The 16,091-nt window shown below is 48.2% G+C and overlaps 2 protein-coding genes across 3 annotated transcripts; both read right to left on the bottom strand.

Moving 5' to 3' along the window:
* Positions 1-4,998: 4,998 nt before the first annotated feature.
* gja3 (gap junction protein, alpha 3) lies at positions 4,999-10,127 on the bottom strand. 2 transcript variants are annotated; one of them, XM_058083008.1, is made up of 3 exons: positions 9,881-10,127; positions 9,342-9,400; positions 4,999-6,520 (listed from the first exon to the last, which is right to left on the bottom strand). In XM_058083008.1, the coding sequence occupies exon 3, from the start codon at positions 6,501-6,503 to the stop codon at positions 5,226-5,228; it is 1,278 nt and encodes a 425-aa protein (XP_057938991.1). In that variant the 5' UTR covers positions 6,504-6,520; positions 9,342-9,400; positions 9,881-10,127; the 3' UTR covers positions 4,999-5,225. The 2 variants fall into 2 exon arrangements, with proteins under 2 accessions (XP_057938991.1, XP_057938992.1); XM_058083009.1 differs by lacking the exon at positions 9,342-9,400.
* Positions 10,128-11,448: 1,321 nt separating this feature from the next.
* gjb8 (gap junction protein beta 8) lies at positions 11,449-14,718 on the bottom strand. The gene is made up of 2 exons (XM_058083010.1): positions 14,622-14,718; positions 11,449-13,856 (listed from the first exon to the last, which is right to left on the bottom strand). Exon 2 carries the CDS (start codon positions 13,837-13,839, stop codon positions 13,039-13,041), a length of 801 nt encoding a protein of 266 aa, XP_057938993.1. The 5' UTR covers positions 13,840-13,856; positions 14,622-14,718; the 3' UTR covers positions 11,449-13,038.
* Between the last annotated feature and the right edge of the window lie 1,373 nt (positions 14,719-16,091).

Below are 16,091 nucleotides of genomic sequence, written 5' to 3'. Positions count from 1 at the left end.
TTGACTGTACTCTGTATACTTCTATTTGACTGTACTCTGTATACTTCTATTTGACTGTACTCTGTATACTTCTATTTGACTGTACTCTGTACTTCCATTGTACACGTGGATGCGGAGGACCAACACGCCAGGAAGAGAGAAGGCAATGAGACAATAAGCGTGAAGTGAAATGGGCCGCCATCAGCTGATATGAAAAGTGTAAGATGATGAAGTTGTGTTTTTAGAATTGCTTCAACAATGCCCAGTTTGTCACGTCATGCACACCTTTCTCCAGGAGGGGGCGACGTGGTGCTTGTGAGCGGCCGTGACCTCCACTGACCCCAGTGCTGGAGGAAGACTATCAGAGGTGGGTGACGCCATCTTGCTTTGTTGGCTTGGCTTGTGAATGAAAGTGAAACCAACATGGACGCACAAATGTGGATGACTTTTTATAGCGTGTGTGCAAGCTGGGACGCCCGCCTCACCCTGGTGACACTGGCCCTTGGCCCCTGATCACCTTCCCTCCAGTGGGCGTCCTGGAGATGTGCTCATGCAAACGCTTCAAATGGCGTCTTCCTGTTGCCGCGGCCAAACGGTGCCGTGTTTCCAACGCCAATCTTATTTCCTTGGGCTTGTACAGAGAAGCTTTTGTCCTGCCTTGCTGGGGGGGGGCGGGGTGTCAGAGCTGGCCAGACTCCAGTCACTGGTCCCATTCAAGTGCCGCCTGCGTGTTTGGATGTAAAAACATTTTTTGTCGCCCCCGTGGGCTCCCACCCTTTTTTGTTTGGGCTCAATCCTCGGGCCTTTGAAGGCTGACAAAGAGAGCGCTTCGCTCAGCAGGGCGGCGTGGACGAGGCGCGGGGGGCCAGACTATAGGCAGTGATTAGCCCCTCTAATGTGCCCCCAATCCTCCCATCACATGATATGAACTTTAATGGTAAAACGGCCACTGGGTGGGGGCAAGGTCACGGGGGGCAGCTGCGTTTGTCAGGTTGTGTGCAAATGTGGGGGTGGTCCAAGGGTGGCGTGTTGAGCTATGCTATCCTATACTGACTACGTGCAGTAATAAGGTGAGATCAAATGCGGGGGGAGGCTGGGGAAGGGCGGCGTCCATCAACTTGAATTGACTTGGGTGGTCACCTTGGCACCCGGGGTGAGGGGGGAGACCCAAATGAGCCACGGCGAGCTACCTGATTGAAGTTCTATTGAGCGTTGATGTCAGCGTTCTTGGCCATCGGCTCGTCGTCCTTGGAAGGTAAATACTTGGTCGCAGCAGCAATGGAGGCCAGTCCACTTCACTGAGTCCTGGCCTGACCTGCAGGTGTCCCCCCAGAGCCTTTCTCCAGCCCACCTGGGCCTGTTTTTCCACAAATGTTCCCACAAATGAAAATGTTTTCAAAACTAAAGTTGTCGTCCCAAATGCTTCTCTAGCAAGCGTTTGTGTACTGATGTTGTTTTCTATACGTAAAAGCCTGTGTACAAAGTACAAGTCTCTCTGTGCCTGCGGGGCGGGGGGGGGGCGGGGGTTGTGGTATTTATGCTTGGGACAGAGTGTGAATTTGTTTGGCGATTAAAGGCTAAAAATAACCCATTGGTGACACTGATGTTGACGCTCAGTGGCTTTGTGGAAACAAGACGGGCTCATCCAAGCGTAAATAGTATACAGTATTACTAGGTATACAGTATTTACTAGGTATATACTAGGTATAGTATACACTTGCTGAGTGTACACCCATCAAAATGTCAACATTTCCATTTGTTGGACCTTAAGGAGGTTCTATAGAGCTTCAAATGCCAAAAGTGGAAATGGGGGAGAGAGAGAAACTATTTAGAGCAACCCACCAAGTACTGGAAGTACTGGAAGTACTGGAAGTACTGGAAGTACTGGAAGTACTGGCAGGGCTGGACACTTTGTTATTCCAAAACGGAATACATCCGCCAACGCCCGACACTCCCAACCCAATTTAACGCCACCGGTGGAAATCATCGATGGGAACACGACGCCTGTGAATACTGTCATTTCTTTTTCTTAATCACCTTCATCCACCCATCCACCCACCCATCCACCCATCCATCCACCCATCCATCCATCCATCCATTCTCTTCCGCAGTATGTGGTAGTGTGTCCCACAGCTGGATGGGGGTGGAGCTGCTGTGAAGAAGCTTTGCCGTCATGCTGCAGGAAGCAGTGACACACGTCTCCCATCACTCCTCGGCTGCTGGACCCCACAGCTCGCCACTCATGGACCGGACCCGCTGGGGTGGGGGTGGGTCTGGCTGCCACATGTCACGTGAACGTGAGTCATCGGCATTGCATTTGGAACAGGCTCACATTCATGGACACTTCATTAGGTCCGCAAGATATATATCCAACCATTCATCCGTTCATCCATCCATCCATTCATCTATTTATCCATTCATGCATGCATGCATCCATCCAATCCATTTATCCATCCGTCCATCCATTTATCCATCCATTCATTCATCCATCCATTCATTCATTCATCTATGATTAAATGTAATTAACTCTGAGTTAACTATGGACAAAATGTGATTAATTGCGATCAAATATGTGAATTGATTGGTAGCCCAAATAATGACTTTCGAGTGCACGTCTGGTACAAAAATGTTTTTATTTAGTAACAGTTTTGTAAACATTTGAGGTAAATGAACATTTACATCAACTTGTTTTTACAAAAGGATCATTCACGCACGCACACACACACGCACGCACACACACACACACACGCACACAGGCACTTTAAGACAGCGTGGCGACTAAGCCGGCGAGATCATGTGACGGAACAGGAGCGTGTGAAGGTGCCACGGGGGTCAAAGGTTGGATTTTGACGTCCAGTTTGTGAACATATAGATTTTTGTCTTCAAGAACTTCGGATCGATAAAAATGTTTTCTATTGAAAGTCTGACTTTTAAGACATTTTGATGTGTTTTTTTTCTTCCTCCTTAGAGGATGATGATAGCGGTGTTAGCGTTTTTCTCCTATGTGTGCAAATCAACTAACCAAACTGTCAAGCGGAGGGAGAAGCGAGGATGTTACTATGTGGTGTTACAATAGGGTGTCACAATAGGGTGTCACTATATGGTGTCACTATATGGTGTCACTATAGGGTGTCACTATAGGGTGTCACTATATGGTGTCACTATATGGTGTCACTATATGGTGTCACTATATGGTGTCACTATAGGGTGTCACTATAGGGTGTCACTATAGGGTGTCACTATAGGGTGTCACTATAGGGTGTCACTATAGGGTGTCACTATATGGTGTCACTATATGGTGTCACTATAGGGTGTCACTATATGGTGTCACTATATGGTGTCACTATATGGTGTCACAATATGGTGTCACTATAGGGTGTCACTATATGGTGTCACTATATGGTGTCACTATAGGGTGTCACTATATGGTGTCACTATATGGTGTCACTATATGGTGTCACAATATGGTGTCACTATAGGGTGTCACTATATGGTGTCACAATAGGGTGTCACTATAGGGTGTCACTATATGGTATTATCTGGTGTCACGATGTGGTGCTATATGATGCCAATCAATTCATTTGGACAATCGTTGTGTCTCAAATGGAATACTTCCTTTCGTACGCTTGGATAAGTACACCTCGCAGTGCTGTGAAAAGGATTGGCCGCCTTCCTGATTTCTTTTTGTTTGGCATGTTTGTCGGACTTCAATGTTTCAGATCATCAAGCAAATGTAAACATTAGTCACTGACAACACGACAAGCATGTGAAAATGAAACATTTTATTATGAAGGAGGAAAACAAATCCAAAGCTCCAAGTCCCTGTGTGAAAAAGCGCTAATAAGTGCTGGGGCCCCCCTTAGCAGCAACAACTGCAATCAAGCGTTTGTGCTAACTTGCAATGAGTCTCTTCCAGGATTGTTGTCATTCAGCCACATTGGAGGCTTTTCCAGCATGAAGCCTGCATGAAGGTCATGCACATCTCAACCTCTCAATCACAGCATCTCAATAGGATTCAGCTCAGGACTTGGACTAGGCCGCTCCAAGGTCTTCATGTGCTTTGGTGGACTTGCTGCTGTCTTTTGGATCATTGTTGCTTTCAGCTTGAGGTCACCGACGTTCTCCTTTGGCACAATTCATGCTTCCATGTATCACAGCAAAACAGCCCCAGACCATCACACTACCACCACCATGTTTGACTCTTCTTCTACTGAAATGCCAGATGTAGAGGGACTCTGTATTTCCCCAAATGTCTTGGGGATCATCAAGATGTTTTACCAGCCTTAATGTTCTTCTTGTCCAGCAGTGGTTTTGGTCTTGGAACTCTGCCATGCAGGCCGTTTTTGCCCAGTGTCTTTCTTAGGGTGGAGTCATGAACTCTGACCTTCACTGAGGCCTTCAGTGAGGCCTGCGCCTCTGGATGTTGTTGTGGGGTCTTTTGTGACCTCTCGGATGAGTCGTGGCTGTGCTCTTGGGGTCATTTGGGTTGGCCGGCCACTCCTGGGAAGGTTCATCACGGTCCCACGTGTTGGCCATCTGTGGTTAATGGCTCTCACTGTGGTGGGCTGGAGTCCCAAAGCCTTAGAAATAACCTTCTCCACGGGGGGCAATGGCTTTTTCACACAGGGCCACGTAGGTTTGGATTTGTTTTGGAATAAAAAGTAGAATTGAATACGTCCTTTGGTGTTCCGTTGTGTTGCCATTGCCAAATATTGAATTTGTGCGACCATGCGAGACATTGAAATGTGACAAACGTGAAAAAAGAAAGGAGGAAGGAAGACTTTTCCATCCCGCTGTCGTCCCTGAGTGTGCAGTGCTTACCAGGAATGAGCGATGCCATATTGACCCGCCTTCTCACGGTCATGGAATATCTGCCAGCTTGTTCTCCTTGTTCAACGATGATGAAAAGAAAAACCAGCTCCTGTCTTATTGTGACTACCCCCCCCCCCCCCCCCCCCCCACTCCCGTAACTGCTGAGCATGCGTCACTGCACGCTCACGTTTAGGAGTGTAGCGTATTTTGAAGCACTGGCCGGTGTAAGTACGGAAGTACGTCACCGGAGACACAGCCAACGTCTCCAGTCACGCCGCGTTGGGGCGTGGCCTGGTACGTTCCGTATGGTTGCCGCTAATTAGTCCGTCCGGCGCGGCTAAAAGAAGAAGGCGTGGATCTTCCTCGCGGCGACTCCCGCTCGTGTCCTAGGCTCCGCCCACCACGGCGTGACTCATCCGCTTCCTCTAGTCCGCTCATACCGCCAGGTCGTCGGGGCGGGCCCGGACGCTGCTGCTCTTGCTCGCCCGACTCAGCCGTCGAGGGTCGGCGGCGACCGTTGCGGCCGGGGGCTTGTGCATCTCCACCGTGGTCGTGGCGGCGGGGGCGGGGGCGGGGCAGTGGTCGTCATCCAACTCGCTCTTCCCCCCGGCCCAGCTGCCCGAGCCCTGGGCGGGGTCAGCAGGCCGCCGGGTGCCGGCAGACGAGGAGGAGGAAGAGGAGGACGAGGAGGGCGCGGGGGAGGCGGCCTTCATCTCGCGAGTCTGCTGCTCGGCGGCCATGTTGGCCCAGTTCTGCTGCGCGGCCAGCCTGTGGTTGTTGCTGCTGATGTAGTAGTGGGAGGCGGGGCCGTGCCGGCGGAGGGCCTCCTCCTGCTGGATGTTGTCCATTTTAAACTCCGCCCCCGAGGGCGCCGTCCGGGGCAGGAAGGCCCCACTGCCGGCCGCCGAGCACCCGGGCTCAGCGTCGGCTCGGCACGCCGGCTCGGGCGCGAAGCCGTTGGTCACGCCCTGCTTGAGCTTCTTCCAGCCCAGGTGGTAGATCTCCAGCAAGTTGAGAAAAAGCGACACGCACGCCACCACAAGCATGAAAATGATAAAAATGGTCTTCTCGGTGGGCCGTGAGATGAAGCAGTCCACCGTGTTGGGGCAGGGCCAGCGGCCGCACTTGTAGAGCGGCCTCAGCTGGAACCCGTACAGGAAGTACTGGCCCAGGATGAAGCCCACCTCAAAGAGGGTCTTGAAGATGATGTTGAACACGTACGTACGCAGCAAGGCGCCTCGGATGCGGATTTTGCCGTGCTCGTCCCTGATGGGAGGCTTCTCCCTTTTAGTTCCGCCCCCGCCGCCGCCGCCGCCATCGTCCTCGCCGTTCCTGAAAAGCAGTTCCTTCTCCTGGAAGCGGTGGGCTTTGCGCATGTTCTCCTCCTTCTCCTTGCGCTTCTCCTCCATGCGCACGATGTGCAGCACGTGGCCCAGGTAGATGAGCGTGGGCGTGGACACGAAGATGATCTGCAGCACCCAGAAGCGGATGTGCGAGATGGGGAAGGCCTCGTCGTAGCACACGTTCTCGCAGCCGGGCTGCTGCGTGTTGCACGTGAAGTCGGACTGCTCGTCGCCCCACACCTCCTCGGCGGCGGCACCCAACACCAGGATCCTGAAGATGAAGAGGACCGTCAGCCACACCTTGCCGATGACGGTGGAGTGCTCCTGAGCGTTCTCCAGCAGACGTCCCAGAAAGCTCCAGTCACCCATGCTTCAAGATTGCCGGCCTGTGGAGAGCGGGAGACGGACGTTAGGTTCAGGGTATTGCGACACTCCGACCCCCACCGAGGCTTCTTTCCCTCCGTGTTGATGCTAGCCTTACAATGTGCCAAAAAGCGCAAGCTGCCGACCATAAAAGGCACCGGCCCCGCACTTTGGGCAACCCTGATGTTCTCCTAATAGCAAACATGATGTCGTGTTCTTTTGTCTTGTGGGTGAAGGTGCAGCCCACGGCACATTCTGGGTACGAGCTGGTAAGGGTCATGGCGGAGGAAGTCACATGACAGGAAGTGGAGCAAATAAGAGCTGGTAGGGATCATGTCGGAGGAACAGTCACATGACAGGAAGTGGAGCAAATAAGAGCTGGTAGGGATCATGTCGGAGGAACAGTCACATGACAGGAAGTGGAGCAAATAAGAGCTTTGTAGTGAGGTGAGGAGCGCCGAGGAGCGCCGAGGAGCGCCGAGGCGCACCGAGGAGCGCCGAGGAGCACCGAGGAGCACCGAGGAGCACCGAGGAGCGCGGCGTGCCCAAGGTCCCACATTGTAGGGAAACGTTACCTCAACATTACGTGAACATTTCTTTTGACAAATGGCCGGGAGTGAAGGCGTGAAACAAACGAGGCCAAACGAGGCGATCCACAGGCAGCAATGTTCTCCTAGGAGATCACATGAAGCGTCTAATTATTCCAGACAGCCCTGATATGAACCCACACAGAAATGCAGAGCGAAACCACGGTCAGTGAGGAACGGAGGGAACATCCTTGATGCGGACTTCTCCTGTTTCTCAGCTTTGTCAAGTCGCTACACCGGCAGCTTTCTTTGACCCCGTGGCGTGTTATGTACCAGTCAGTGGGCGGGGCCATACTGTATGTGGGAACGGGAGGATACAGTACAGGACAAACGCACGACTTAAGTCAGGCACGTTACATCTGACCACACTTTAGAGAGACAAATGTGAAACCTGGCCGTACCAAAACCGCTCTGACAAAACGGAACATCGCGTGCTCGCCATTCATGCGGCAGGAAGCAGGAAGCGGCACGGCCCTCAGTTGAATGCGGCTCCAAAAGCCAAAGAAAAGGGCAGAAGAAACATTCTGAATGTTGCCTCCTCTTTGGCCTGTTTTCCCGTGGAAGAATTTGGCCAGGAAGTGACATGAAGGATCGGACCCGCAACCAAAGCAGCTCCGCCTCATGGATGGCTTGGTCGGCCGAGGTGCGTTCCTAATTTATGAAGGAAATGCTGTCATAGAAAACCTGAGTAGAGCTGTCCGTAATTTCCATCCAAATGGAACGTTCATGTGGTTATGGCACAGCAAACCTGTTTAGGTCCATCGAGCTGCCATTTTGAACATGAAACACTCCCATTAGCCGATGGAGTAGACGTCATTTGAGCTTGTAGCCCCATGTCTAGCTAGGTAGCCCATGTTGCCATTGTTGGTAGGATCCCTGATCCCTGATCCCTGATCCCTGATCCCTGATCCCTGAGCTGTCCTGCCAGCGATCCATCAAATCTTTTTCAAAAATGGCTGACAGCTCGTGGCCAATGTAGAATACTGCATTCCCAATCTCAATGCGTCTTGGGAATGCATCATACCGTCCTGGAAAAAATGATTAGAGCATCCTTGTTTCTTCACTTTCTTCATTTGAACGCCTGGCACAACAAAAGGTTCCTTTATTGGGGCCATGAGAATAGCGAGAGTTTGATGTTTTTTGGCCGTGCAGTGCTCCAGCTAGTGAATCGGGGGATTTTGCTCGATGCCATCTCTTAAATGGTCTCTTAAACTCTTCTGAGCTATTTTTGTTACACATTTTGTTACAATTGCACCTTCAGTTGTAGCAGACATTGGAATGGATGAACACGCTGAAGAAACAAGGCTGCTCCAATCATGGCTTCCATCACGGTATTTCTACCGTATTCTACTTCCTTTCATGCTTAACTTCTGCATAACATTCAACCACAAAACAGCTTGATTTATTCATAACAAAATGGCTGGATGATTGTGCTGGAGTGGAACTGCAAAATTCCAAGTGTTTTACTTGATTTGACTTTTTGTAAACACGTAACACACAATGTGACTTCACACAGTTGATAAACGGTTGCTAAACGGTTGATCAACGGTTGCTAAATGGTTGGTAAACGGTGGATAAACGGTGGGTAAATGGTTGGTAAACGGTTGGTAAACGGTTGATCAACAGTTGATAAACGGTTGGTAAACGGTGGATAAACGGTGGATAAACGGTGGGTAAACGGTTGTATGACAGCCACAGCTTGACCCCGGAACAGACCAATCCATATGATTTCCTATGGGATCCAACAGCGAGACACCAACAGTGTAGTGAAGTCCTTTACGCTAAACATCAGCAACACACGGCGGCCGCCATACCCCCCCCCCCCCCCCCCCCAACCTCTCTCACCTGCTCGCTCCACTGCCCAGCAGGCATGTGCTGAGATCAACATTATCATGGTGGAAAACAGCATTTCCACACGCACGCACACACGGATGCCACCCCCTTTTCAATTGGCTGCCCACTGTAGATGGCCGTCATTGTATCCATGTGCTCATCATTTCTACTGTTCCTATTCACCGTAAGACGTGTTCATGTCACATGTCAAAACAAAAAGTCATGATTTCTCATTTCCTTGTCAAAATCTGTCCTTTTAAATGTGCAATTGGCAGCAATCCTGACGTTTCATGAGGAGACAACAACAGAAGAACGCTGGACGTGATTTGGCCGCTCGGTTGTTGGCTTCTGATGTAACTGCTGTGTGTTGGACGTTAGCGTGTCAGTCATCATGCTTGACATGGACAACAACTCCAGCACTTACTCAGAAGTTGCTCTAAAGGTAATAAATCCATGGACCGGGGTTCACGCCGATTTCTGCACCTGGAACGAGAAGAAGGTTGCTGCCACTTATTTATGAGCTATATATGTATTTCACCTCCAATGACTTTATTGTGTGGAAAAGCCATCTTCCTTGCTCTCACTTTACAAGAAGTCCATATGGATACACGTAATATATACGTGTCATATACTAGCATGACCGTTTCAATGTTGTGTACATGGAATAATAAATGGCAAAACCATTGATATAAATGTAGAAGAAATGGGTGAAATGCACACAGAAGGGTAGGAAATACTTTTTAAAAGTTAGTGTTGGAGTGTGTGAAGTCTAGCACACATACACACACACACACACACACACACACATACACACACACACACACACACACACACACACACTAGATGACAATGCAGAGGCTACCAGAGAGCAGGCAGTATTGTGAGCTTTGTGTGCGTTAAAAAACCCACTAATTTGTGTCCCAGGTTGTGTAAGTCAGTGGTGGTGTTGTGTACCTTGTGTACCTTTTACACTGCAGAAGTGACACACTTTAACGTGGGGAAGTCCAGCAGACCGCCATCCTTGCCCACATCCTCTGAGATGCCGAGGAAAAAGTCCCAAATGAAGAAAGAAAAAAAAACGGACAAATAAGTCCTCGTCTGGATGATGACCCCTGACCCCGTCAACCTGCGCTCTAGGAAGACAAAAACAAAACAACCTCTGCACACGGCTGCCGCGGGTTCTAGGGGGCGGCCGGGTGTCCCGGGTGGACTTGCCTGCCGCTACCAGCCATGTCTGGACCGTCACAATGCGTGGACATGCATGACTGAACCCACGGAGTCATCGCGCACACACACACACACACACCACGCCCCTGCCAGTGCTTCTCAAAAAGTGGGGTGGGCCCCCCTTGGGGTCGGCATGAGAGGCAGGGGGCTCTGTACTACATACTGCTGTGTATATTATACCATATTTACATTTCTTGGTACAGATAAATACTGCAGGTTCTCCACCGTATTCAAATAACAGAAGCACTGTGCAAAACGTGTACGTGTATATGTTTGTATATTTGTGTTTACTGACAGGAGGCTAGCTATGTTTCATGGTCAATCATATATTTGATGTAGCGTACAAGTAGCGTCAAAGCGTCACGACAACGTAGCGTACACAAGTCTTGGCATCAAAAGTCCAATCCCTCGCTTTTCTTTCCCAGAGCTCCAAATCCAGCCGGGCTATTCCTGGACGGACGCAGGGAGGACAAAGACAAGGTTCCTCATGCCGGGGGTGCGATTAGCGCCCCGTCTAAAATAAGACACACGTTGAAAGCTGATAGGAGCCGCCGCGTGGGGGTCAGCGGCGCACCACCACAACCAGACAAAGTTCACACACGGCTCGCCCTCCACGTGTCGCCTGGGAAAGGAAAGCGTCTCTGGAAAAGTGTGAGGAAGACTGCCTGTCAACCTTCAACACCGGCCGCCGCTATTCACTGTAAGGGCCGTCAGCAGGCGCCACCGGATGGCCGCAGTTTGATTCCAATTCAGCTGGAGGTCAGCAAAGTCTCACGTTTGTCACCAGTTGGTGCAAAATGTCACAAAGTGTCCCTTGATGACCTTTTCCACCGCCTGCAAATTGACCTGCAGAGTGGGACATCACTAATTGAAGTGGCCAGCCAACGGAGCCTGCAAATTTGACTCGGAGTGAGACATCACTCATGAGCTGACAGCTTTTACTCCAGAGTGGGACATCACTAATTGAAGTGGCCAGCCAACGGAGCCTGCAAATTTGACTCGGAGTGAGACATCACTCATGAGCTGACAGCTTTTACTCCAGAGTGGGACATCACTAATTGAAGTGGCCAGCCAACGGAGCCTGCAAATTTGACTCGGAGTGAGACATCACTCATGAGCTGACAGCTTTTACTCCAGAGTGGGACATCACTAATTGAAGTGGCCAGCCAACGGAGCCTGCAAATTTGACTCGGAGTGAGACATCACTCATGAGCTGACAGCTTTTACTCCAGAGTGGGACATCACTAATTGAAGTGGCCAGCCAACGGAGCCTGCAAATTTGACTCGGAGTGAGACATCACTCATGAGCTGACAGCTTTTACTCCAGAGTGGGACATCACTAATTGAAGTGGCCAGCCAACGGAGCCTGCAAATTTGACTCGGAGTGAGACATCACTCATGAGCTGACAGCTTTTACTCCAGAGTGGGACATCACTAATTGAAGTGGCCAGCCAACGGAGCCTGCAAATTGGACTTAAATGATCACTTGTGATTTTAGAAACGTAACTCCGGCGGGAGACATCGCTCGTCTGAATTGGACGGCCAACACAGCCTTCAAATTATACTCAGAGTGATACATCACTTCTTTGAATTAGACAGCCTGCCAAAAAATACTCAGAGTGAGACATCATTTATGATATATTAGCTTCACGATGGCCTATGGGAAAATGTCGGAGCAGTCGGCAGCGTGCACGCACTTTAGAAGTTCAGGGCTTCATCCTGGAGTTGTCTCAAAGCGAAGACACTTGATCAGTCCCTCGGCCACGCCCCACGAGGCTTTCCCAGCAAATATGCAAGACACAAACTAAAGCGTGGACAAAAGTATTGGGACACTCGCAGGACGTGAAAAGCCATGAAAAATGGACTCCAGTCCACTATGTACCGTACAGGAGATGTTGGACTGGGACCTTTGGTAGTTTCAATGTGGCTTTGGGGCCTGATGGTCCTCATACACTTTTACATTTGTTAGTTTTAATGTGGCTTAGGGGCCTGATGGTCCTCATACAGTTTTACATTTGTTAGTTCCAATGTGGCTTAGGGGCCTGATGGTCCTCATACAGTTTTACATTTGTTAGTTTTAATGTGGCTTAGGGGCCTGATGGTCCTCATACAGTTTTACATTTGTTAGTTCCAATGTGGCTTAGGGGCCTGATGGTCCTCATACAGTTTTACATTTGTTAGTTTTAATGTGGCTTAGGGGCCTGATGGTCCTCATACAGTTTTACATTTGTTAGTTTTAATGTGGCTTAGGGGCCTGATGGTCCTCATACAGTTTTACATTTGTTAGTTTTAATGTGGCTTAGGGGCCTGATGGTCCTCATACAGTTTTACATTTGTTAGTTCCAATGTGGCTTAGGGGCCTGATGGTCCTCATACAGTTTTACATTTGTTAGTTCCAATGTGGCTTTGGGGCCTGATGGTCCTCATACAGTTTTACATTTGTTAGTTCCAATGTGGCTTAGGCGTTTCATGGCCTGGTGGTCCTGATGCAGTTTTACATTTTGGTTGTTTTCATGGACTCTTGGTGGCAACTCGTGATCATGGCGTAGAAAAGTCGAGTCTAACAAAGCCTGGCCTTTCTTGTGGCAAAGCTTGCGAGGAAACGTTGGAATGGGTCACATGGGTCACATGCGTCCGGGCCTTGTTCTCCTCCTTTCTCCTCCAAGAAGACCACGGCTTCATACAAACTCTGATTGATTCCTTTATTGATGAAGAGCTGCGTCCCAACACTTGGTCCAGATGTCCTGCAGAAGACATGACCACTGTTGGTCTTGTGGCTTCAATCTGTCACCATCGTGACTTTTCAAGAACAATGCGCTCCTGACGTGAGCTCATGTTTGGGACATGTTCTCCTGGTGGACACAGAAGGACCCTCACGAGCCAAATGGGGATTTTCAACACATGGTCTTGCGGCTGGAGGAGTCAGAGGACAACAACATCTCGTTCTTCTTGTTCTGCAAGACGGCGTTGTCCCTGATCTTGGTCTCCTTGTGGTTGTAGGAGAGCTTCCTCTTGCTCCGGCTGGAGCACCTCATGAGCGCCTTGGCCACCAGGTAGGCCAGCTCGGCCACGTTGAGCACCATGCAGATGGACGAGGAGGCCACCATGAAGATGGTGAAGACCGTCTTCTCGGTGGGCCTGGAGATGAAGCAGTCCACCTTGTTGGGGCACGGCCACTGCTCGCACTTGACCAGGCGGGGCATCTGGAAGCCGTCGTAGACAAAGTAGAGCGCGTACATGAAGCCGCCCTCGAAGATGAGGCGGAAGAAGAGGCTGCAGGTGTACGTCCACCACAGCGTGCCCGTGATGGGCAGACGCCGCCTCTTCAAGGTCTCCAGGTCGGTTTCGGTGGGCTTCTCGGCGCCGTTGGAGGCCAGGATGCTCCTCTTGTCGCCGCGCTTCCTGTAGGCCACGTGCATGGCCACCAGCAGGGCCGGCGTGGACACAAAGATGAGCTGCAGACACCACAGGCGGATGTGCGACACCGGGAAGAAGTGGTCGTAGCACACGTTCTTGCAGCCGGGCTGCTGCGTGTTGCACGTGAAGTCGGACTGCTCGTCGCCCCACACGCTCTCGGCCGCCAGCACCAGGATGGTGATGCGGAAGATGAAGAGCACCGAGAGCCAGATCTTGCCCAGGCTGGTCGAGTGTTTGTTCACGCCGCCCAGCTGGGCGTACAGGGCCCCCCAAGACATGCTGACCGCCGGACGACCTGCAGGGGGAGTTTCGACATCCTCAGAGAAGTTCACAGAACACTGATGTCCTCCTTCCATAAAAGTACATTAGCAACAAAACCATTCTTCCCGATTCTCTACGGATTTAGATCAAAGAAATGATGGACTATGTTACCATCTTGTCTTCAGCATCTCGTGTTTCGTTGTCTTCTCCGTGATGAGGGCGATAGAAGCCATGCATTTCTCATTGACAACGGTTTGTGTTTGGCAAGCCTTGAGCCAGTTTTACTTTCGGCCACTGGGTGGTGCTGTCGTACCGGCACATAAATAATGACACTCGGGCGAGGAAGAAATTGGCTAACAGGAGCGATCGCAAAACAAACAAAACACAAATTAAAGTAAGAGAATTAAAGTTATTCATTAAAGGTCAAAGTTTAGATTGCCGTGATATGGACTTTCGTCTCTGAAGTCAATATTGTATAATGTTAAAATACACTAATTGATGTACGTCCTTAAGCCTGACTCAATGTCGCTATTATAACTTTATTATTATTACACATCACCTACTAGCATCCCTGATAATAAATGTATATTTGACAATCATTTATCCAGCTAACAGTCGTTACTAAGATGAAAAACGTGCTTTACTATATTTAATATTTTTACTAGTAAGCGAGGGAGTCCGATCCATGCATGTTTTAAGAACTTTCTCAATGGTAAAAATAAAAATTAAAACATTACTTTTAGCAAGAAACTTCCATCGTTACGAATCTATACATCGTTATCTTACGAATGAGACTCACCTGTCTGCGTGGAGGCAATCAATAAAAAACAATATATCCGGAATTTCCCAGCAGTAGAGAACAAAATAAGTCTTGAGTTTTGATGTATGGAACTAAAAGGGAAGACCCCCCCCCCCCACCTCTCCACCCAGAAACGAAGGCTGCTGAAAGTTTACTGCAAGGACACCTGAAACTTCCCCGGATATTCATCGTCTTCCAGCCGGGGGCGGGGCTACCACGTCACCGCATTTCACATTTTCTAATTGTGTATTACTTTTCCAAATAAGTCTATTCAATGATTACCAATGTTTATCATAATAAACTGTGCTATTGAAGATGAAAATGAAATGAAAAAGTTTTATACACATATAAGACACATCTAAGGTTTTATACACATATAAGACATCTAAGGTTTTATACACATATAAGACACATCTAAGGTTTTATACACATATAAGACATCTAAGGTTTTATACACATATAAGACACATCTAAGGTTTTATACACATATAAGACACATCTAAGGTTTTATACACATATAAGACACATCTAAGGTTTTATACACATATAAGACATCTAAGGTTTTATACACATATAAGACACATCTAAGGTTTTATACACATATAAGACACATCTAAGGTTTTATACACATATAAGACATCTAAGGTTTTATACACATATAAGACATCTAAGGTTTTATACACATATAAGACACATCTAAGGTTTTATACACATATAAGACATCTAAGGTTTTATACACATATAAGACACATCTAAGGTTTTATACACATATAAGACACATCTAAGGTTTTATACACATATAAGACACATCTAAGGTTTTATACACATATAAGACACATCTAAGGTTTTATACACATATAAGACACATCTAAGGTTTTATACACATCTAAGACACATCTAAGGTTTTATACACATATAAGACACATCTAAGGTTTTATACACATATAAGACACATCTAAGGTTTTATACACATATAAGACACATCTAAGGTTTTATACACATATAAGACACATCTAAGGTTTTATACACATCTAAGACACATCTAAGGTTTTATACACATATAAGACACATCTAAGGTTTTATACACATATAAGACACATCTAAGGTTTTATACACATATAAGACATCTAAGGTTTTATACACATATAAGACACATCTAAGGTTTTATACACATATAAGACACATCTAAGGTTTTATACACATATAAGACATCTAAGGTTTTATACACATATAAGACACATCTAAGGTTTTATACACATATAAGACACATCTAAGGTTTTATACACATATAAGACACATCTAAGGTTTTATACACATATAAGACACATCTAAGGTTTTATACACATATAAGACACATCTAAGGTTTTATACACATCTAAGACACATCTAAGGTTTTATACACATCTAAGGTTTTATTCACATATAAGACATCTAAGGTTTTATACACATATAAGACACATCTAAGGTTTT

The sequence above is a fragment of the Doryrhamphus excisus genome, chromosome 9 (assembly GCF_030265055.1).
Source record: "Doryrhamphus excisus isolate RoL2022-K1 chromosome 9, RoL_Dexc_1.0, whole genome shotgun sequence".
Taxonomy (NCBI): Eukaryota; Metazoa; Chordata; class Actinopteri; order Syngnathiformes; family Syngnathidae; genus Doryrhamphus; species Doryrhamphus excisus.
This window is presented reverse-complemented; position numbering and strand designations above follow the sequence as displayed.

What these genes read in the sequence shown, in the direction of transcription:
- gja3 (XM_058083008.1), bottom strand. Translation starts at nt 6,503, where the DNA reads ATGGGTGACTGGAGCTTTCTGGGACGTCTGCTGGAGAACGCTCAGGAG.
- gjb8 (XM_058083010.1), bottom strand. Translation starts at nt 13,839, where the DNA reads ATGTCTTGGGGGGCCCTGTACGCCCAGCTGGGCGGCGTGAACAAACAC.